Source organism: Ceratosolen solmsi, unplaced genomic scaffold, assembly GCF_000503995.2.
Source record: "Ceratosolen solmsi marchali unplaced genomic scaffold, CerSol_1.0 scaffold10, whole genome shotgun sequence".
Taxonomy (NCBI): domain Eukaryota; kingdom Metazoa; phylum Arthropoda; class Insecta; order Hymenoptera; family Agaonidae; genus Ceratosolen; species Ceratosolen solmsi.
Genome location: NW_011948412.1, coordinates 3,076,372 through 3,100,368, shown reverse-complemented (window position 1 = coordinate 3,100,368; position 23,997 = coordinate 3,076,372). Strand labels below are relative to the sequence as shown.

General features: G+C 22.6%; 2 protein-coding genes across 2 annotated transcripts; one reads left to right on the top strand and one right to left on the bottom strand.

Annotated features, from left to right (window-relative positions):
- Window positions 1–4,644: 4,644 nt before the first annotated feature.
- On the bottom strand, window positions 4,645–10,040 carry LOC105367373 (putative uncharacterized protein DDB_G0289963). Its single transcript, XM_011506072.1, has 5 exons — window positions 9,662–10,040; window positions 7,751–7,984; window positions 7,096–7,153; window positions 5,581–6,330; window positions 4,645–5,259 (listed from the first exon to the last, which is right to left on the bottom strand). Exons 2-5 carry the CDS (start codon window positions 7,897–7,899, stop codon window positions 4,753–4,755), a joined length of 1,464 nt encoding a protein of 487 aa, XP_011504374.1. The 5' UTR covers window positions 7,900–7,984; window positions 9,662–10,040; the 3' UTR covers window positions 4,645–4,752.
- A 1,320-nt stretch (window positions 10,041–11,360) lies between these two features.
- LOC105367364 (DDB1- and CUL4-associated factor 10) lies at window positions 11,361–16,150 on the top strand. The gene is given in 9 exon segments (XM_011506060.1): window positions 11,361–11,721; window positions 12,715–12,828; window positions 12,967–13,164; window positions 13,255–13,426; window positions 13,528–13,743; window positions 14,253–14,769; window positions 15,079–15,286; window positions 15,288–15,339; window positions 15,580–16,150. Coding segments are annotated over 9 exon segments (2,127 nt in total). The 5' UTR covers window positions 11,361–11,482; the 3' UTR covers window positions 15,991–16,150.
- Window positions 16,151–23,997: the final 7,847 nt, after the last annotated feature.

The window sequence follows — 23,997 nt, the reverse complement described above, 5'->3', positions numbered from 1 at the left end:
TTTCAATATTTGTGTAACAAGATATGTATAGGGATTTTTTATATGAAGTCAAATACGCGTTCGCGCGCATTTACCCATACGCTTTCCTCCTTCTTGAATATTCCTGGCATTCCTTGCAGTACGACGAATTTATCATGATATTAAGAACGTAATTAATTATTCATGTGGATCATCCTTTGAGCTGCAATAGAATAAGAGGTAGAGGATGGATGCATCACCTAAATTGAGTCCTAATGTCAGTACTTAACAATTGCAACCCTCTGCCAGTTCAGACGGAGATTGGATTGTGATGTTGATTTAATACAGTATTTCTGGAATGTAGTTAAAGAGATTAACTTGGTAGATACATTGCTTTGTTCATCTCTCTATGGGCACTTGTACCCTTGCATATGGGCAAATGTTCGTACATGTGGGTTCTCACTATAAATTATGTTATAATCATCTGCCTATTATCTTAATTTGTTGAAAAGTTTGATACTTATATTTGATAGGTTCGATAATTACAGAACTTTTTAGTTTATGTAATTTATTAATCAGTTTGTGTTTTAAATGACGTTTCATAGACATTTTTATTTTTAATAGAAGATTACAAGGAAGAATGTCATTATTTATAAAACATATCTATAAGGAATAATAGATAAAAACTTAAAAGGTGTCTTTTAAATAGTACAATCTAATAATATGCGTTTTTTAAATAACAATGAATGTTTCGGATATTTTAAAGTTAATTTTTAATAAAAATACACTTCATAGATTCATTTTTATTTCATAAATGATTTAATTTTAACAAAACTTACGTAATGTTTAAAAATTTTTGAAATTTTAGGTTGAAATAATTATTTATTGAATAAATACATAAAAAAATGTATTAATAATGAGATGTAAAGTATTTCATAGATATATTGGAACTACCTATTTTTCATGGAATCATATAAATATGATTTATTATAAAAACATTATTGAATGACAATAATCCCAATCTACAAAATATAATTTCTATACAATTTTATTCCACAAAAGTTGGATTTAATTAATTTCAATTTACATAATAATTTTATATATTTTTATAGGGAAGTAGTTTTTATATTATTTAATTACATTTAATTGTAATAAGTGCTAAATTTCAATCAATTACATGTTTTTATTATTTATTGCTTGAATGTCAGTACACTACTTATATTTATTAAACTTTGTATATAACTTGAAAAAAGGAAGAATTTGAGATATGATAGAAAACTAGGTAGTTCTTTTAAAACGTATGTTTAGAAATATAGTTCGTCGTGATAACTATATATTTTATTCTCCAGAAACCAACATTAATTTTTTAAGATTTTATGTACATTAATAGTCATATGGTATACATGTTTTTTAAAAAAAAATTTTTCACTTTATAAGAAGTTTCATTTTTGAAATCTTTTTGTAGACCACTTTCAATCGTTAAAAATTTGTAAATTAATTTGGTATCGAAATAATATTTTAAATATCGAATAACAAATGCTTATCGATAAATTTCATACTTATTTAACTAAAATACTTACAAAATTTTTTATCAGATATTCTTTTACGGATCATTTAAATATTTTAGAATCCTTTTATTTAAACTATGAAAAATTATTCATTTCATTCAAAAACAATATATTTTAATTGTCGATAAATATCCTTTAGAAGCATCAATTGTTACATTTTATAACATAAAAATAAATAAATAAATATATGTATATATATAATGGTCTGGTAACAAACATGAATAGATATTTACATAGGTCTTAGAATTTATTAACTTCATTATTCATATTTACATATCTAAATATTCTCTGCGTCATAATAGATAAGTAGATTAATGGGTAAAAATATGTTATTTCGACTAAAAAATAAGATACTATTGTATAAGGGTGACTTGTAAAAAATTTCTCAAAGATAATTGTTTATATTTAACATCAAGTTTTCATGGTTATATATACTTTAGTTAGCTCTCAATAGTGATTAAAAAAAAACTTTTAAATATATATGAATATTAATGAAAATACACATATATCACCTTAATTTACATCATATTAATCGCTTTATGAAACATATGAAACGTGAGTTTAGTTGTACACCCACCTTTAATTTTTATTTCATAAAATCGTAATTTTAAAGTTGTTGAATCACACATTATGTTTGCAATATTAAATTGTTGTAATAACATTTCATTTACAATTTATTAAAAGACTTTAGTTTCATCATTCTGATTCGAAAACACAATATTACAAATGAAATACATAATTAATTATATATATGTGTATAAAACAATAGTTTTCTTAAAACTTGTTTACAAATTACGAATTTGCAAATAAAAATATGAAACTAATTTCCCATGTATAAAATCTTACTTCAATAAAAACAATCTTTAAATATAATTATATATTTCATTAGATACAGTGAATTCATAGGAAATTTATAAAAATAATATTTTAGATTTAGATGGAAATAATGTAAAACAATATATCATTTTATATAGATGTAAATAGTATATCGGTTACTGAGAATTCAAATTAAAAAAATTAGTTATTAACAAATCAGTAATGCCGTCTTTTTTTCTTGTTTTTTCAAGGTAGTTTTATACATTTCTTTTTTAACAGATATTGATACTTAGTATGATTTTCAAGAAATGCCAACAAGTTGTAATACTTGAATTATAATAATTTAGTACCAAAATGAATAATAAATAGAAATTATGCTTTTTTTCTTATTGTAAAACCTTTAAATAAACTTCTATTTATTAATGTATTTAAATTTAGGTAATTTAGTGGATATACAAGTGAACGTTACAAATGTTTATTTTTTAGAAACTAATCTTATATTAGATGTTTTTATAAGGTAATGAAAAATATTAAGCTAACAATAAACTTTTAAGTGATATAGAAATAATGATTACAAACTACACATGATTAGAATTGATGCAAAGTAGACAAAAATTATTTAACATTTTATACAATATAATGTCGTAATCTGATATTAAAATTTCAGGTAATCCTCTTATCTCCAATTATTTTGACTCGTTTCATTAATGAAATTAATCAAATTCATAAAATTCGGAAACAAATTTTTTCATAATGTTTTCACATCCACGATATACAAAATGTTAAATAAAACGTATTATAAAACAAACAAATACGATAGAATATATCAATGTAACTGTGTATATATACATATAATGATGTGTGAAAACACACATACACATTCTACATTAATGATACATAATCTTTTTTAACATTATTGATTATACAAATGTACCTAATAACATAAAATAGGTACAACGCAGGTTTTTATTGTCACAATTATTTAATTGTGATAAAAATATATTTTAAATTAAAATACTTTTCTTTAAATTAGAAAAGGTATAAATTAGTTTCTTTGAAAACGGTCATGGAATAAAATTTGGATAAACAATTAATTCTTACAATCGATGAAATTATGAAAGTAGTTAAGAGTTTACAATCATGTGAATTTTGTTTTAACAATGAAAATATAACATTTATTGTACAAAAAATAGTTTATTGTTTTTTATGCAAAATGTAACGAACCCTTGGAATGGGAACGCAGACAAATATTGATTTTTAAATTGGTTTTTTGGTTATTGAGTATTTCCATTGCTAAAAATTGATCCCATTTAAAAATGTACATATAAATATAAATATCTTTTTTTATATAGAATAAGCATTGGAAATACACATTTTTCATATTTTGATGGCGTTTTGTTAAAAAATTATATGGTTAAATTTATAATTGTCTGACTACTAAAGTGCAAGTCTAATCTCATAATTTTTTATAATTGTACATATCAGAAGATATTACAGGATAAGCGATACATCTCTTTAAATAAGTCTTGATTAAACAGATATTGTAATATAGTTTTAGGTAATTGATTTAAATTCATTTAAATATATAAAAAAAATATAATTAATATAAAGATTAATATAAAAACTATATTTTTAATAACAATTATTTCAAGAAATAAATGTTTAACTGTATCAGTAATTGCAATTCATTATTATTAAAAAATAAAATTGTAAGATATAAAAAAAATTATTTAATAGTTGAAGTATTTCACAAAAAATTATAATTAAATATTAAAACTGAATATATTAAAAAATATTTTTTTAAAGTTTAATATAATACTATTATGAAGGATTTAATTTAATTATAAAATTATTTTCTCTGAAATCATTTGTATAATATCATTTTAACAATATTTTATAACAGTTTATGATTATTGTAATATTCTAGTTATTTCTTGCAAACTGGAATATTTTAAATTATAAAAAATTTATCAATAAAAATTCATTAAATCAAATTATGATAAGCTATATTAATTACTATAAAAATTTCTAAACATATTTTTAAGTATAAGATTGAAATTGTAATTTTTCAGCTGGACTCCTAATTTATCTACAAAACACTGCTATATAGCTAATCATTATCCTACAAACAATACAATAAAACTATATCTTATTACAATATTTAGTTTGTAAAAATTTAAGTACAATTTTAAATTCTAAATTTTCAAGGCAAATTTATTAATAAATATAAAGATTTAATTCGATAAGTTCCATAATAAATGTCAATTTGTATCAATAGTAAATATGTAAATAAATTGCAAAAATGAAAATATTAGTAAAACAAAACTTCGATCTTTATTCAAATAGTTACTTATATGTATAAATGACACATCGTCTATCCTGTAATTTCATTTATAGATGTATATATTTTTTACATGATTACACACCACTTTTTAATGATACCTGAGTCATCCGTCTTCGATTCTTTACTAGCAATCAAATCATGTTTTTCCACTTGAAATTTGTAGGGTGTTGAAACCTGAATAGGCCTTCTTAGACTAAAGGGATACTTAAGAAATCCAAAAGAAGCATTCCACAAATTACTTTCTTCTATCTTTGGTTTTTTCAATTCGCTTATGCTTTCTGTTATCAATTTCCGTTTCCTATCTAAAAATAACGTACCATTGCTAGAAGTAAGTTCTGATACTGTATTGCAACGACGAAGAATTTTGTAATCATTAATATTCTCTTCGGATAAGGATATATTTGAAGTATTAACAAAAAGTGAACTATTAGGAGATGGTTGCCTATCTCGTATAGTTATATGTCTCATTCGCCCAATAGAATTTCTTCCAGATATTGTTCTAAGAGTTTGACCAAATGTGGTTTCTTTGTGAACATATTCTGATAGTCCTTGATCAGCATTATCTTCTTCAGGCTAAGATTTATAACACATAAACAAATATTTCATTACTAATATTCAAATAAAACTACCAAGTTTTTTTTATAAGTTAAAGAAATTCTAGAGATAAAATCAATCCTTATAATTCTTTATTTATAACAAATTCAAAATTGTAAAATAAATTGTTATAATATAAATAGATGTTATAATTTGAATATATGAATACAAATGTAAAACTATAAAAATTAAAGAGAGTGTATTAAAATGCGTAAACTTAATTCAACTTATTAAATAAAATTTTTTCATAATTTGTATTTTTAAACAAGAGGTAAATGCAAAAGTGTATTGTTATACTACCTTAGTATCTTTCAAGCAATCATTCAATTTTATTTTTACATCTTTCAACATTATAGAAGAATCGTAAGATATAGCATCATTATTTTCATCTTGAATTATATCTTCGCTTTTTGCTTCTAAAGGAGTTGCGGATTCTGTAGTATCAGACACCTCTGATGTCGTAGATTCAACTACATCAACAGAATAACTATCTGTACCAGTTTCTAAATGTTCATGTACCTCTTTAACTAAAGTTTGTAATTCTTTTTGTACACTATCTTCTTTATTTGTTTCTAACAAATCTGGATGTAAATTTAATATTTCTTCTTTGCAGTTTATATTTTCTTCTACATCTAGATGAAGGTTAAAGTCTTCGTTTTCATTTATTTCAGGTACTTGTCCATTCTCTTCTGTCTGTCCATTATTTTTTGATTCGTTATGATTAAAATTTGCTTCTGTTAATTCTTTTTTATCTAATCCATTTGCATTTCCATTTTCTTGATCTACTAATTGATCAATATTATAGTTAGACTCATTAATTTGTTTAGTATTCTCAACCTGCTCGGTTGGTTCCTTATTTTCAGTTGGTATATGCGAAGACTTTTGTTTGCGTTCTGTTTCAGATTCCTGCTTCATTTTCGTCATTAGATTCTGTTTTTGTATAACTCCACTAGCCTTCTTAACTTCTTTATGGGTATTAAGAATATGTGGTCTGCTTACACGGTTCGTTGATTGGCTCAGCCTTACTTTTATTGGACTACGAAGTTTACTCTGAAATACATATTTTATTTACATATTTAATGCTAATAATTACTCTTAATGACTAGTGAAAAACATTTATTATTTACAATCAATGTAATGTATTATTAATTTGTTTTTTTTAATATATAGTAAATACAGAATTGTAATTTCACAGTAAATTTTTATAAAATATTTTTTAATATGTATTTAATAATAAAAATGCATACGTAAATTTAATTAATGTATTGTTAATGAAAATTATAAAAATTGTAATGTAGTCAATGCATAAACTGAAGTTTTCTTAAAAATAAAAAACTCATAATAATTATATCTATATTACAAATTAAATTTTTACAAGTTTAATAAATGAAAATTGTATATATATAATATATATATATATATATATATATATATATATATATACAAAAAAAATAAACAATCCTTCTCAATGATTTTGTTTAATTACATAACTTCTTACATTTTAGAAATAATAAATATCTTTAATAGTTATATGAATAAATGCTTGAATGGAATAAAGTATTTATATATTACATATGTATTTAATAAATAAATACACACAAACAAAGTTATTATGAATTCATATCTAAATATTAAATTTAATAGTAGGTTCAGTTTTAGGTTAAATTGTAAATTCTAGAAAAACTATCAAACAATTAAATTAACTTTGATAATAAAACTATCATAAAATATACAGTAAGAAATATTTTTATAACTATTAGTTAATCATATCTTACAGAAATCTAAAAATATCATTCAATATATCATATAATTCACCTTAATGTTATTTCTTTCCTTATTTGGAGGTTTAATTATATCTGAGGTATGCTTTGATCTGTAACATAAATTTATTAAAACTTCATTAATTGAATATTCATAGATATAAAAAAAAAAAATAACAAAAAAATATGACACCCTGTGAACAAGAATTTCTGGAGGTGATGAGAGGTAATGATTATGTTATTAAATTAAAAAAACTATACCAGTTTTCTTATTTTTATTGACATTTTTCAATTAATTATAACTAATTATAGCTTTATTTGCCTGTTTATTTAAATTTTTTTAATTAAATAATTTGATTTATGCATAATTATATTTTGCAAAATATTGAATCTATATTACAATTTAATGATGTATATTTAGCTTCCTTATAGTTTATAATTAATAATTTTATAAAATAACCATATGATTTGTAATTAATTTTTATAAATTTTTAAAATAATATAATTTAAATTTTGTAATCATGTTTCTGTTAATTAAATTAATAAACTGTTTATTTTAATAAAAATAATACAGGTAAAATTACTTAATTAATCTTCATTTTTATAACAAGCAGTTAAAGAACAAAACACACAGAGCAAAAGAAGTAAAAACAGTGATATTACTAAAATACTTCTTATTGAACTCTCTTTGACAAAAGAATTTGACAAACCTGCTTGAACTCTCGGACTCGCCCATTGTCTTGGCTAAACTCGCATTTGAAGAAGCTTTTGAGGAATTGCTCGTTGATTTGTATCTCCGAATATATATATTTCTCTCATCCCCCCCAGAGCCTGTACCGTTTGTTGACACTTTACCCATGATTTCAGATTTATGATTTAAGCTGTATTATAAATTTTTCTTAAAGAATAATGATCTCCCAATCTTACAACCAGTTATTAGAAGCCTTTAAAATAAATGTATTTTTTTATTGTAAAATTAAAGAAAAAAATGATACCATTCAGTGAAATTTATAAGAGACTGATGCTTTGTTAAGGAAGACTGTTATTAAATTATATATTAAATTTTGAAAGTGCTACAAGTCAATGGCAGAATACATAAATAATAATGTAAAAATTTATGTACAGCATAAAAAAAATTAATTAATAATGATTATGATTAATTAATAAGTATCAATTTTGATAGCTCATTCATTTTTAAAAATGAACTTTCAACAATTTTATTTAAAATTGATCTAATAAAGTATTCTAAGAAATTATCAGTACATTATTCTGAGAAATGTCTTAGATACCATATTCAGTCATCGTGTACTTATTGTACTTAAGAAAATCTGTATCTTATATGTAACTAGAAAAATGTAAATGATATATATTAAATTACTAATAAAATAAATCGTGCAAGCTAACAATGAAATACTTATCAAATTAATAGCAATTTTAAAAGCCAAAATCTCATGCTTTTAGATATTTGAAAACGCAGTCACACACAAAAGACCATAAAAATTTAAAAAAAAACAAAGCTTTGAAATTTCACTGTACGGTATATACAGTATTATAGCGTCATGATTGAAAATACCTTTCTGCGTGTGCCTGCGTAATGTACTAAGTACACCCTAGTCCCAAATTTAGTCGAATTATGTGGCTCTTGTCAACGTCGTTTTTGTTTTTACCGCCTCGTCACAATTCAATCACAACTGGTAACTTAACTAATGTTACTTTAACAATAACGCCAAGACGGATGAAATCCCTTTACGCATTTGCTCAGATATTGTATTTAGATGCATGGGTAACAAGTATATAGGTGTGAAATGGATACAAAACGATACGGACAATTGTTCTCAATGAAGGACGCCACCACGCTCCTTTTACTAAATAAATGAATACGGTTTATTACTGAAGAAATTGTCGGCTACCGCATACGCATAAAAACCTTATAATAAAAAATATATATATACATAACGCCTTCGTATCCAATTAAGTACGACCACACGTTGATAGTTTTCTTTATTTTTAGTGTCGCAAAGCTAATGTATCATATAGACACAGTAGCCGAGTTAAATCCATTCTCCTTTACGTAAAAGATAATTTCTTAAAAGGATTATTAAGATTGAATTCTTAGTCGTTCAATTTTGTATAACTCCATAGTTCAGTATGTGAGGGACGGCCGAAGATAAATAAATAAATAAATAAATAAATATATATATATATATATATATATATATATATATATATATATATATTTATTTATTTATTTATTTATTTATTTATTTATTTATCTTCGGCCGTCCCTCACATACTGAACTATGGAGTTATACAAAATTGAACGACTAAGAATTCAATCTTAATAATCCTTTTAAGAAATTATCTTTTACGTAAAGGTGAATGGATTTAACTCGACTACTGTGTCTATATGATACATTAGCTTTGCGACACTAAAAATAAAGAAAACTATCAACGTGTGGTCGTACTTAATTGGATACGAAGGCGTCACAGGGCGAATATATCGAGCTCATACGTAGAGGCACTCCTCGACAAGTTTTCGTAGGCGCTTATAAAAATTAATTCCTGGGTGTGCACTTGTAAACATGCACAAGAATAAACCGAATATAATTATGTGGGTATACCTGTGCGTAGGTACTTTTTCACAACGAATTATCTCTGAGTAAGTATAAACGCCTGAGAATTATATGCGGCCGCTCGTGAGTGGTACGTACGTGCACGTATGATTAGAGAAATAAGAGAAAGGGGGGAATAGAGTTGATGAGAACGTTGAAAGCAAAAGTACGACTGAGACAGATGATCCTCACGTTGTGGTCGCGCAGTATCGTACCCTTATACCCTTGAAAAATGACGGACCGTTAACCGCTTGCGCCTTGTAGACTTAAATTTTCAATTACTATAGCGCCTCTGCTGAGGCCACAATAGACTGAACCGGCAAACACTTTCTATATATTTATTCTTATTCGCTTTCGAGGTTAAAACGGCGCTTGTAAAGAGACAACATACAATTGGTGGAAATTTATCAGGCGGTATAATCCTGCTGTATTGAAAGTGGCTTTGTACAATATACTACGTGACTCAATGAAATTATTAGGGTTACTTTTAAAATTTTATTTAAATTTGATTTCTTTGACATAAATATACAAAATTAATTAATCCTTTAATGTTTTACTTGAGGAATAGTTTCTAAATTTTATCACATTAATAAAATACTATTACAACTGTACAACTGTTACTATTATAACATTATTTTAGATATACTTATTACAAAATTATTTATTAAACTTTAGATACAACTTAAATTCTTATCCAATGTAAAATATTAATATGTTTATATTTAAAAAATATCGAATTATATAAAATATTATTAGAATAAATTAAATAATTATTTATGTTTCTAAAATTAATATTTATTTTATACAGTTAAGTAAATTATCAATACTTTGACCCGTGACATTAATTAATGTTATATAAAAGTAAAATATAGAACTTGAATCAAATATTATATTATTTTAATTTAAAACTCGACATTTCCTTCTTAATTAATATTTTTTCTACATAATTACATATTTGAATAGTATTATTGTTAAATGCGTTATGAGAAATAAAGTACTGTGATAATTGGAATTTTTCTAAATTACAATTTACAATGTATTGAATAATTTAAATTCTTTTAATTTGTAATTCTATGTACAATATTCCCTATAAAATAGAAAAAAAATTCTACCTTCCATGTATAATATTTTAGTAAAAAATTATACTTTCTATTTTATAAACCATTTCAATATTTCTTAATAATAAAATTTCATAATTAATATATTAATAATTATTGGGTAAATTTAATTTTTATAATTCTTACTTTTATTTTGTATTTGATTTAATTTCAAATTACTATTTCGTATACAATAGAATATAGCACCCAATATCGACCTATCGAAAAGCTGTCAAAATCAGTTTTAATGATAACTATCATTAAATTATTAATGTAGCAGTATGGTTAAGCTGTTAAACATGGCCGCGAGTATTTATGTTGTGTTAACTTTTTGTAAATGAAACGAAAACGTGGAAAAGATTAGTAAAATTAAAGAAAACATCTATGTCCCTTTGCGTTTTAAATATCTCAGTCTTTTCTTCTTTTACGTTCACATTTGTATTATAACAAAAATCCAAATCAAAACATTGTTGCAAAAAATTTTGACATTTAACCTTAATTCAATTTTTAAATGCTTTTATTGTACTTTAAGTAAGAAATAAAAACAAATACAATTTCTTTCACTATTTATATACAAAAGTTAAAGATAATGGAAGAAGATTTTAAGGAAAACACATAAATTATAATTTCATGCTTAGTTGTGCACTCATTTATTTTATATACTTTGTTCGAATCTAAAGTATTTGTGCTATTTGCATGAAATTTTAAAATATTTAATTTAGTATCTGTTAGAATGCCTAAAATCAAAACAGAAATCAATCAGCATCGAGCTGCTGTACAAACAAGACAAATCTTTAACAATATGTATGTACGTCAACGAGAACTTGGTATGCATTTTCCTATGGGGCACAGTGATCGGTTTTATAAAACATTATATACATCGATGCAGCCTATTACATCATGGGATCATAGTGAAAAAGTGACATGCGCAATTCATGGAGGTGTCTTTAATTTAGAATATTCTCCAGATGGGTAAATTAATATTTTTATATGGTATCGATATTGAGTTCTTTTAAATGTTGATTATGACAAAGAACTTAATTCATTAATTTTTCTCCACACCTTTTATATGTTATAATGATAAGTATATTAATTTTGTATAACTTTAATTTATTATGATTAATATAAAGCTATGATAAATATACCAAGATTTCTGATTTAAGGTTAAATTAAAGTATAAAAATATTTTGTAAAATGCAGTCTAAGGAAATTATTAACAATAAAAACAGAATGTGATAATTAATTTTATGTAATTTATAAATGTGTACATTATAATTTGAACAAATAACTATCTCAATTGAAAAAGTTCTTTAACATATGTTCTTAAACTTGTATTTTACTTATAAAGTATATATAATAATTTCATTATTTAAAATATTAATTTAAAACATAATTTAATAAATTTTATTCTATGCAGTCTTTTTAAATACATTTCAGTACTAATGCTAATAAAGATAAATTATTGAATAATACAAATATAAGAATTATAAGATGGAAAAATCTTAGTACAAATTAATATTATCTATTTTCAAATATTCATGAAAGTTATTTAATATTAGATATAAATTGATGACATATTATTCATGTTAAAATCCAAATCAATATATGGATAGAATAGAATACTTTAATAATTATATAAACTGATATTTAAATTTTTTTAAAAAATAATACCATGATATTTATTACTTTTTAATAGAAGCTATTTGTATTAACAATTAATTATTCAAGAAAACGAAAATGTTAATATAAAATTAAAAAACTATACTTATTCATTTTGTACTATATTTTTATATTATGTTTTTTTTATTATATATAGTTTTTATACTATATTATTCATTATATATAATATTTTATATGATATATTATTTCTTAAGGACATTTCATAGTTATTTTATTATTTTATTTCTAACATAATCAATTAATAATTTACTTAAATTTGTATATTATATTATTCATATTTTTCAGATCACTTCTGCTGGCAGCTTGTGAAAAAAAAAGCATTTTAATGTTTGATCCACTTTCCAGAAAATTAATTCATTCTATTGATAAAGCTCATAATGACTGTGTTAATGGTGCTAGGTTAGTATAATATAGGAATTTTATGTTTTAAATATTATATAAATTATGAGTATGTAACTGATTTTATTTACATAAATAGTTTTGGACATGTTTTTGTATTGTACTTATAAAAATATAATCTTGCTACATTTCTTATAGATTCCTTGATCAGAGAATGTTTGCAACATGCTCTGATGATAGTACAGTAGCTTTATGGGATGCAAGAAATATGAAACAAAGGATAAGAACATTACAAGGTCATTCAAATTGGGTGAAAAATATAGAATATAGTCCAAAAGATAAATTATTATTAACTAGTGGTTTTGATGGTATTATATTTACATGGGATATTAATAGGTTAGTTTGAAATTTAGTGATTATTAGGCTGATTTCATTCATTTTAATGTCTTAAAAAATGAGAATAATTATCTGTAATGTTTTTTATAGCTTCACAGAAAATAGTTGTCTGTCTACACGAGTTTTTCAAACTAATGGCTTGATGAGGACGAGATTAAGTCCAGATGCAACTAAAATGTTAATATGTACAACTTCAGGATATCTGATTCTCATTCATAATCTTAATCTTAGTACTTTAAATCAAGATTTGGCTGGATTTAAGGTATAATTTCTTACTAATAAGACAATAACTAGACATCTATATATCAATAAATTAATTTGAATATTAAACAAAATATTGAAAAATAATTTATTTTTTCATAGCCAAATATGTATCGTTTAATGCAACTGTCACAAACAACAATTCCTGTAGCTGCAAGTTTCACACACTTATTTTCTAGTTCTCGAGCTCACAATCGCGTTGAGTTTGTCACTGACTTTCCTCAAGGAGATGATGCTGAAGTCATATCTAGTTTACAAGTACACCCTCATGGTTGGTGTGCTCTTTCACGAAATGTGAGCGCTGGTGAAAAATCAGAGGTAATTATTGAATTTATAGGTTTTAAATACTCAAAGAAACTTATACTTTAATAAATATTTTCTTGATGAATATTTTAATTATACATAAATAATTATATTTTATTTCGGGAACATGACGTTAAAATATATTTTATTGAATGAGATATAATTTGTTATATATATTTTAAATTATTCTTAAAAATAATTTCCATTTTTGTGTTATTATACAGTTATTAACTGAGAAATATTAAATCTATAAAAAAGGAATTATTTTCATTGATAATTGTAAAAGTTAGATGATGTCTTTAAATTTGGGATATATAAAGAATTTTGTAAAAATACAAATTCGTAAATTGAAAAGAAAATTAATTTTATATGTAGTTCTACTTCTGATGAGATAAAATATCTTTAAAGAAATAATATTGAAAATTAAATTATGTTTTAAAAATCATATCAAATATTTATATATATATATATATATATATATATATATATATTCTTATAAATATAATATTTATAAATATTTTTAGTGGACGTGTATTCACGATATTCAGGAGCGTGATACACTTGACTTAACGGAGCAACAGAATCATTATCAACAAAAAGACGATGGTGACATGTCTCCATCATTATCTTCCCGCTTTGGTGATTTTGCGGTCGAAGATTTTGACGATAATCAACCTCAACAGCCCTCGCGATCGGGTATTACCTCAGCTTTTGTCATTGACAGCGCAAATCGAGCACGTATCGTTCAAACAATGACACCTGACTCCTTAGGACGCTCTAGTTCTTTTAACTCTAGAGATGCAATTCAACCGAACCGACCATCAAGAACTAGTAATTGGCAGGAGCACTCACTTAGGCGAAATATGCGCTCAAATATAACACATAGAAACATGCCTGTGGGTAGATCTTCGAGAGCCTCAAATTTTGGAGTTGTCGTAGAGGTAGATGACGCAGATGTTGATAGTTTCCCACCAAGAAATTATGGAGTTGATAGACTGAGAGATGTTGAAGATAACGACGAAGAGCTGAATCACAATCCTGGTAATTTCAGAGTTTAGCAAGCAACTTAATTTTTTATAAATATAATATTGTTAAGACTACAAAAATGAAGCTTGTAATTTTTTTCTTCTGTTTTTTTTTTGTGAACGTTTATATAATATTTTAAAAGAATAAAACAATATTTTCAAAATAAATCTAAATAATTATAATAAATTAAAAATATAAATATTATTATTTATATTTAATTTTAATTTAAATTTAAGTATATTTAAAATGTTAATAAAGAAAATGTTTTGTAATAAAAACAATTCTGTACATACATGCGTCGTTAAAATACAACAATTTGAATAGGTAGACGAACAGGTCAGCGCCGAGGTTCTCAAAGCAATGACTTACAACCTAACAACACTCACCGACGGCGTAATAGTTCCGTAGAAAATGGTAATTTCTCCACAGGTAATGTCGAGCTTCACGTCAATTCTAGCGATGTTTGGGAAGCTTTAGTTGCCATTCGAGAAGCAAGACTTAGACGCGAAAGTGAGCGTGAATTCCATCTAGACTCGGCAGAATAGTAGCGGTGTCAGCGTTAATATACCACGCTCCTCTCATACAGTATGTTATCATTGATAAATTTTGTTATCAACAGAATAATTACAAAATTACTATAAAAATCAAATTCATTATATTTTACTATATATTTGAATAATGTAATTATATTTTTTTACGAATGTTCATGCATTTGCTTTAATACTTTTTTATTTTTATACAGTATAATATTTATATTATTTTTCCTCACAAATAATTTTGAAATAATAAATAACGATCTTAATATTGTTTTACTTATTATAATAGGTGGTAATAGTTGGTGATCGACGACCTCAAAGCCAGAATCGACAAGGCACACAAATAATGTACGCAATCCCGAGGAATCACCGAATCCATCAAAATACACCAAGGCTTACACACTATATTGAAGAGCCCAATGTTGGTTCAGGCTATATTAAAGAGTTGTGTTTTTCAGCCGACGGACGGTTAATATGCTCTCCTTTTGGGAAAGGTCTGCGATTATTAGCTTTCTCAAATCAATGTCAAGAACTCGCTGATTGTGTACCTTTTCCGAGTGAATCATCTCAGTTGGTTGAGGTAGCATCCAGTTATAGTCATGAGGATATTGTTGTTAGTACGAAATTTTCGCCAAGACACTGCCTTTTAGTATCTGGGTGTCTGAGTGGCAAGATTATTTGGTATCAACCAGTAGTTTGAAGATATTGACGCGCTATTAAATGTATAGTTTTCATTCATCGTAAGAAGACGGTACAAACTGCTACTTGTAGATTTTTTCTTGTTGCAGGTATTTCAAGCGGCAATTATTTTAGGTGAAGATTTTGTAAATATTTATTATTTTTTTAAACAATTTTTTTTATTTATGGATTTACATTATCAATTTTTTGGATAAGTTTTTAACTCGTTCACAATGAGAATTATTTATAAAGTTTTTGTTTTTCATTTTTATAGGCCTTAAAGTTTTCTCAAACTAAAAAGTATAATTACTCTAGTGAATAATATTGCAAATAAATTTTAAATACTATAATTTTCAAAAATTTAGTCATTATTCAGTTGATGTAATTTAAATGTGAAATATAAAAGATATAATTTATTTAATTTTTCATTCATTTTGTTCAAAGTAAAATTTCAAAACTTTTAATTATTTTATAACATATTGCATATAAAATTTTTTTTTCGATAGCGTTAAACAAATGAAAATTAAATAAAATATGATCTTGAAATATTAAACTTTTTTATTGGTCACTTGGTCAATTGAAATTTGTAAGTGGCAGATTTTGCCACTGTTAATTTTGACATAATGGTAAGAAAATCTTATATGCAGCAAAGCCATCAGGTATTAATATTATCTTACAACATTTTAAATTAAAACTTTTTATTAAAAAGTTCTATATATTTTATTGAAATAATTAGTTCATCCAATTTTATTTACATTTTTCGTTAATTAATAAAAATGATTTTATATTGAAAAAGATGATCAAAAATGTATTATTTTTTGACCAAAAATCTACTTAAAAATAACGTATGAATGTAATATATGCGAGTTTATTGTTTATATCAATTATATAAAATAATTTGAAACATTTTAACATGATAAACCAATGAAACTATGTAATTTTATTATATTTAAAATACATAGTTATGCAAAATTGTTATTAGGTTTTATATTTAGTATATGAAATTCTTATTATAATTTTTTTAGGTTTCATCGTCATGTTGAAAATAAAACTTATTATTTCAAATTAAAGATGATAGATCTTTGTTTATTTCTATGTATAATAGATATGAACCAAAATTTCATAGACAATTTGCGCTTTTGGCAAAGTTGGTACATAATATACAATAAAATATAAAATCTGTTTGAGAATAGTTTTAAGTATAAATGGATATTAATGCTAGTTATAAACTAATATGGTTACAAGAATAAGCTGTTATTGATATTTACACAAATATTTAACAGACGTGTTATGCCTGAACTTAGAAAATAGCTTTGGAATACGTATTGCGTATATAAAATATATGTATCACTTATAAACGCAATTGAATATTATGATTATTGAAAGTACTAACTCTAATACAATATATTGTAATAAAACTCAAGTTGAAATTTTAACAATCTTTCAGATAAGCTCACAGATTTATAAAAGCTTTTTAATAACATTATAGGGTAGGGGTGTTATAATAGCAATACGAATGAATTACATAGAAAATCTATTTTTAATCTAAGATTAAATAGCTATATTAAATCTGCTTTAAAATTAAATTTTCTAGTCTCATTTTTAAATGTGATTTTTAAAATAATACAATAATTGATATTGCAAATTCAAATATAAATAAATTAACTTTAGCACGATTTTAATATTAGTTACTCTCTTGTTCAATATGTACGATAATAATTGATCAATTATTATTCATCAATAAACACAGTTTTCTACATTTAAATTTTCTTACATTAAAATGTTTTTTCTTTTTTTATTTCCAATTATCGTTACATTTATCGAATCGTGTACAAACTTTTTCATAAAACTTTCATCATAGTTATACTACATGAAAAATCGAATTTGTGCAATAAATTTATTTATTACAAAGTAAAAATAAAATATCTAAATTATGATATTAAAATTTTAAAATGACCTGTACAATAAAAAATTAAATATCAAATTTTATACTTTTCAAACAAAATATAAAACAGAAAATTCGTGAAAATATATACATAAAATAAAGAAAAATATAAAAATATATTTGTCAATATTGTATTGAACCATTTATTATGGACTATAATTAAATATATACGACTAATTTTATATTGCTTTTATAATAGGAAACAAGTTTATATACAAGTTTATAAACAAGGAAATAGTTTAATTTATTTAAAATATTGTAACATTCGATATTGAACTTCAATATATTTAAGTTCAATTGCATATAAAGCAGAATTGTATCCTAATTAGATACATTTTTTTAATAAAAGTTTTTAAAACTCAATAATTACTTAAATATCAAAATAGTGTATTGTATCTATAAGCTGTTTCTCAACAATAATATTAAATTATCGAACTATTTTGATATAAATATTTTTTTGTAAAAAATAATTCAATATGATTATTTGGCTATACCTTTTATACATTAAAAAATTTTGGTTCAGGGTATTTAGAATCATATTTTATTCATTTTATAACATTAATTAATAAAAGAAGGCGCATAAAGTACTACACTTTTAATACTCTTTTAAGATAAATTACAATAATTTACATACACATTAATAATTTATTTTTCATTGTAAGCAAATCATTGTAAATGCTAATTATTATATTTTCTGATATTTAATTAATAACTTATACATTTTATTTCTTTAAAAAATTTATTTATTCTAGAATAGTTTGACAGTATCTATTTTGCATCTCTAACTTACAAAATTGTAATTTGTCTTTTTATTAATAAATCTAATTTTTTTTAATACAATTACTAATATAAAAAAATTGGAAAAATTACTGTATTTAACTTGTATTCTATAATTATTATTAATAATTATGCTATTACAAGTTACTGTCTTCCAAAATTGAATATTGACAATGATTTCTTTTCTAAAGGTATCAATGTTATTTAAATTATGAGTAATAATTATTAGATAAAATTAGATGGATACTTATAATTTATAATTAAAGACCTTTAAATTATAATAGTTGCTTTAAGTAACTATATTAGGTCATAAAATATATAGATGTATATATGATACGTGATTTATAAAAGAAAATATGAAAATAAAATTGAAGTATAAGTCTGCTGTTTCGCAATTCATCGATTTTGTAGTTGTAATACATAAGCGTTAATCTTTATGTTACGATATGGATTTTGGCTGTATAGTGGCAATAAATAGAAATATTTCTTCAATGTAATCACATGAGTATACGGTATATTATCATTTATTTATATGTGAAATACTATATAGTCAATTCAACCACATAAGTATATTAAAATAATTAAATGTTTTGGAATTTTGTAGTGGAATTTTCTACTCATTTATTTCAATTTTTAAGGCTATTAAAAAAAGTATGAGTAATAAGTTTAATATGGCAATATTATTTTATGTTCAATATTTAAGAAATCCATAAAATAATTGTACATATAGTGAAAAACCAAATAAATCGGTTAAAAATACATTAAAAATTTATTTTTAGCTGTTTAATGGATTTGGGGATACGTGATTAATGCAGTAGGAAATGAATGAGTAAGATAAACCAATAAGGTGATAGTATGATAATTAATAATAATTAACCTGTATAGCATATATTATAGGAAATGCATATGAAATTTGTGAGCTTATTTGTGGGATTTAGAAATGATAATTGCCTCCGAGATAAGTCTTGTAACATATTATAATTGACATTACTACAATTTTTCTTATATTTCATTAAAAAAATTTTTAATTATTTTTTCAATGTGTTTTATAAAATCATGAATTTTAAAATCATAACGTAAATGAGTCAAAACCCGAGATTTTTTCCTTTCATAAAAATAAATTTTCTTTAAGACTTTTTCACGATATTTTAAATATGCAAAATATGGATTTAAATTTAATCAATATTCTTAAAAGTATAAAGATTTATTTATTAAAAATTAAATAATAAAAATATTAAACTACATACATTGAATCAATTCAATTAATTTAGTTTTAGTAAAAGCAAATTATTATTATTTGACGTAAACATAGAATTTTTCGGCATAGAAAACTATTCTAAAAATATTGTATTTGAATTAAAAATAATTTTTTATATATTATATTATTAATATGTGAAAATATATAGAACTTTTTCTGATTAATTTATTTCTCTATAATCAGTTGATATATATTTATTGAAAATCAGATTTTGCTATTATGATAGTTTTTTTTTAAACTTAAGAGAGCTAATGTGAATATCATACTGTGTAAATAATAATATATTACTAATATTAATTACTGTTAAAGACTAGAAAGGATTAAATCCTTTCAAAGAAAATCAATTTTAATAATTTAAAAATTGAACTATAATAAGAAATCAATGCCAAATAAATTGGACTAAGAAGCTCCATTTTATTTTTTTACTTTTTAGTTTAAGAAACAGATTTATCAAATTTTTTTGTAAATAAACGAATAGGAAAAAAAATCTAGTTTTGGCATAATTTTTGCTTTAACCAGTGTACTCGAAATTATGTCAAAATAATATTTAAAAAAATAATAAACATATTAAAGGTCAATTTCTTCACTTAGGTACTCATTTAGTATATAATAATTTATAAATACGGATTTCAAAAATAATTTAAATTTCAAAATTTGTTTAATAAAAATAGTGATAAAGTAAACTTCATCTATCTAGTTATAATTTTTTTATTGAATAAATAAATCTTAAAATATTACCAATGTAATAATAAATATTATAGATATTCCAACAATTGTTATTAAAAAAATTCTTCAATTTATTAAGTATAAATTATTTTCAAACATATTTAAAAAATATTCTTTAAGGATATAAAATAATGGGCAACTAGTAAGTATAATATGTTCTTAATCTTAAATTTATTGAATTATTAATCATCATGTTTTTTTACTCAAGATGAAACTTATTATTTGTTTTGTTTATGATCATAGAAATGTTAAATTTATTTAATATACAAATAGAAAATGGTGTTTTAAAAAGTTATATTCTCCACAAATGCAGGTAAATTCAGCAAAAATTTGCGTAGTTGAATATATTTTGAACCACTTACAATATAGATAATTAATGTATCAGAAAACTACACTCTTGTACAGTAGTTGCGTGCAAATTATTTTATAATGTTTGTTTGTTTTTTTCTACATATAAATAAAATAAAATAAGTATACAAGTCTTGTAAACTTTTAATTAAAACCAACAATTTCATTTTTTTTTTTAAATATATTGAATTCTATTCATTTTAACTCATCATCATTTTAAATTTAATATGTATAGTAAATAATGAAAAAACGTTTTCTTCAACTATTTATGTTAAAAATTAATTATAGTCATTAGATAAGAAATTATTATTACACAAGAAAGTAGCTTCATTTATAGTAATTAATTAAATACGTGATATTCTGTCCGTGTAAAACAAATATTTTCATAATACAATCGTTCTAATTTTAATTTATTATTGTTTTTCTTTTAATACATCTACTAAATTATGTAAATTAGGAAAAATTATATTTGGTTTTTCTTTAAATATGGTTTTTCATTAAATTCATTAAATATTTAAATATTATAAAAATATTATATTATCTAAGCTATTAGACTTTCCATTATTCTTATTTTAATATTTTATTTTTTTTATTCTTATTTAAGTTACTTTTGTTATATAATTTCTCATCTTAGACTTTTTTGCTATTATAATTGATTCCATTTTTATTATATTATATCAATACAATATAAATTAGTAATTCTTTTACAAATGCTATATCCTTACTTAAATGTAAAATAATAATAATTATTATTATAATAATATTTTAATAACATACTTTTTTTAATTTAAGCTCTTTTTAAAATTATGGACGTCTAGTAGACAAAATGAATATTGCTAATTGAGATTGTATGTGTAAGTAAAGAAGAAAACAAATGCTATTAATTAATCAAATAAAGAGTTTAACTATTTTTTTGCACTGAAGATTTTTATTTTTTATCAATTGAAATTAAGATTTAGTTATAATAATGCTTAAAATTTTAAAACAATATCGATATTGATTTTTAATTAACTCAATAAATGAAATAAGAATCTTCCATTTATTAATAAATTTTTATCTTACATATGTAACTATTTGTATAATTGAAATAATATTATAATGGAAAAAATGGGGAAGAAAACAATTTTCATCATAATTTATAGAATATATTTCTCATAAAACATCCCATCAAACACTTAAATATTTGTTATTCTTTCTGACTTTATCAAACAAAAGTTGTTTTTATGTTAAATACAGAATAATCCATATATAATGTTATAAAACGTTATTGTTATACTTAAATAGATTTAATTCTACCTTAGTTTACTTATTTGATTATTTAAAATATTTAAACATTAAAATGTATATTATGGTGAATGATAATCTTACAATTTAAGTATTAATATTATTTATTTATTTTATAATACGTTTACAAATTTATACATTCAATACTATTATCGTTTGGGCTAATTAACAAATTATTTTTCTTTTATATTTAACGTTATATATATAATACGTTATTATTATGATTCTCTATTAAAAATAACATTTTCAAAGCTAACATTATTACATGCTTAGTAATTATTAACTGAATTATAAGCTATTTCAGTAAGCTTCTTTGCGTAAGATGTGTATAATTTAAAAATAGATAAAGCATCATTTTTACAATATACATAACCTTTGAAATTAATTTATTCGTTCAATAATATTTGTATAAATCCCTGCATATGTACACAAAAATAAGAATGTTTACTCAACAAGCAAAGAATTTTTACTGAAGTGTAAACTGTCTCAAGAAAAAATTAATACTTTGTTAAGTTATTTTTATAATTTATTATTAAATATTTGTTTAAGGATTATGCTTGAAATTATGAATACAACTAAGATGAAAACATTAATAAGTATTTATTTGAAAAGGATATAAAATTTAAATAAAAAATTTAAATTTCTTTTACGCAACTATTTATTGATACAAATGATATACAATTATATTTTTCATTAATTACTAAGAAAGTATAAGTAATATATAAAATAGTAATTATATAAAACTGTAATGTTTACTAATTTCATAATGATAAAATATGTATTAATAAAAAATATTTATTAATATTTATTTTTAAAATATTTGTTAATATAAGAAATGTTTTCAATAATATAAATATGTATTTTAATTGTTTTAATTATGCATTATAATAATTAGAAATTGTACTTATAAGATAATATTCATACATTGAAAACAGTTTAAACAATTATAATATTGAAGTGAATATAGAAAATTACTTTCGGATGAAAAAATTTGAATTGTTGAATACTTATATACATAATTATAGTATTCTTTATCTCATATCAGTAAATTAAATTATTACTTATCTATAGTGTAATTATAGTAAGCGATATAAAAAGCAATATTTTAAGAGACTGAATTTAGATTATGAAAATTTATCTAACAAAATGGTGTACAAAACCAAGTTCTTTATTCTTAACATTTTATTAACACATTCACTCTTCTGCTTCTATATACAACATGATAAACCTGCAAACTTAACAGTGTCTTGTTCTTTTACTACTTTATTATATTTCTCATAAGTAAACTTATTTATTGTGGTTGCTAATTCATATTGTAATTATAATTTTTTATTTATCAAAATTTCATTATATATAACTTTTTTTTAATAAATTTATATAAAATAATATTCAAATTGTTAGGTATAAAATATAGTATATAATCATTTTCAACTTTCACAATGATTTATAAATATAATATTAATACTATAATCATGATGTATACCTGCAATGTAGAATTATACATTATAGGAAGTAATAGACCTGTTATATATAATATCGATTGTATATTTAATTTTTTTAATTTCATGGAATTATGTAAATTTCTAACTAATTTAAGTAATGAAAAAAACAGCTAATCTACAATATTTTATAATAGTTAAAAAACATTAGTAATTTTTTTATATACTAAGAAAAGAGTAGATAACAAGGAA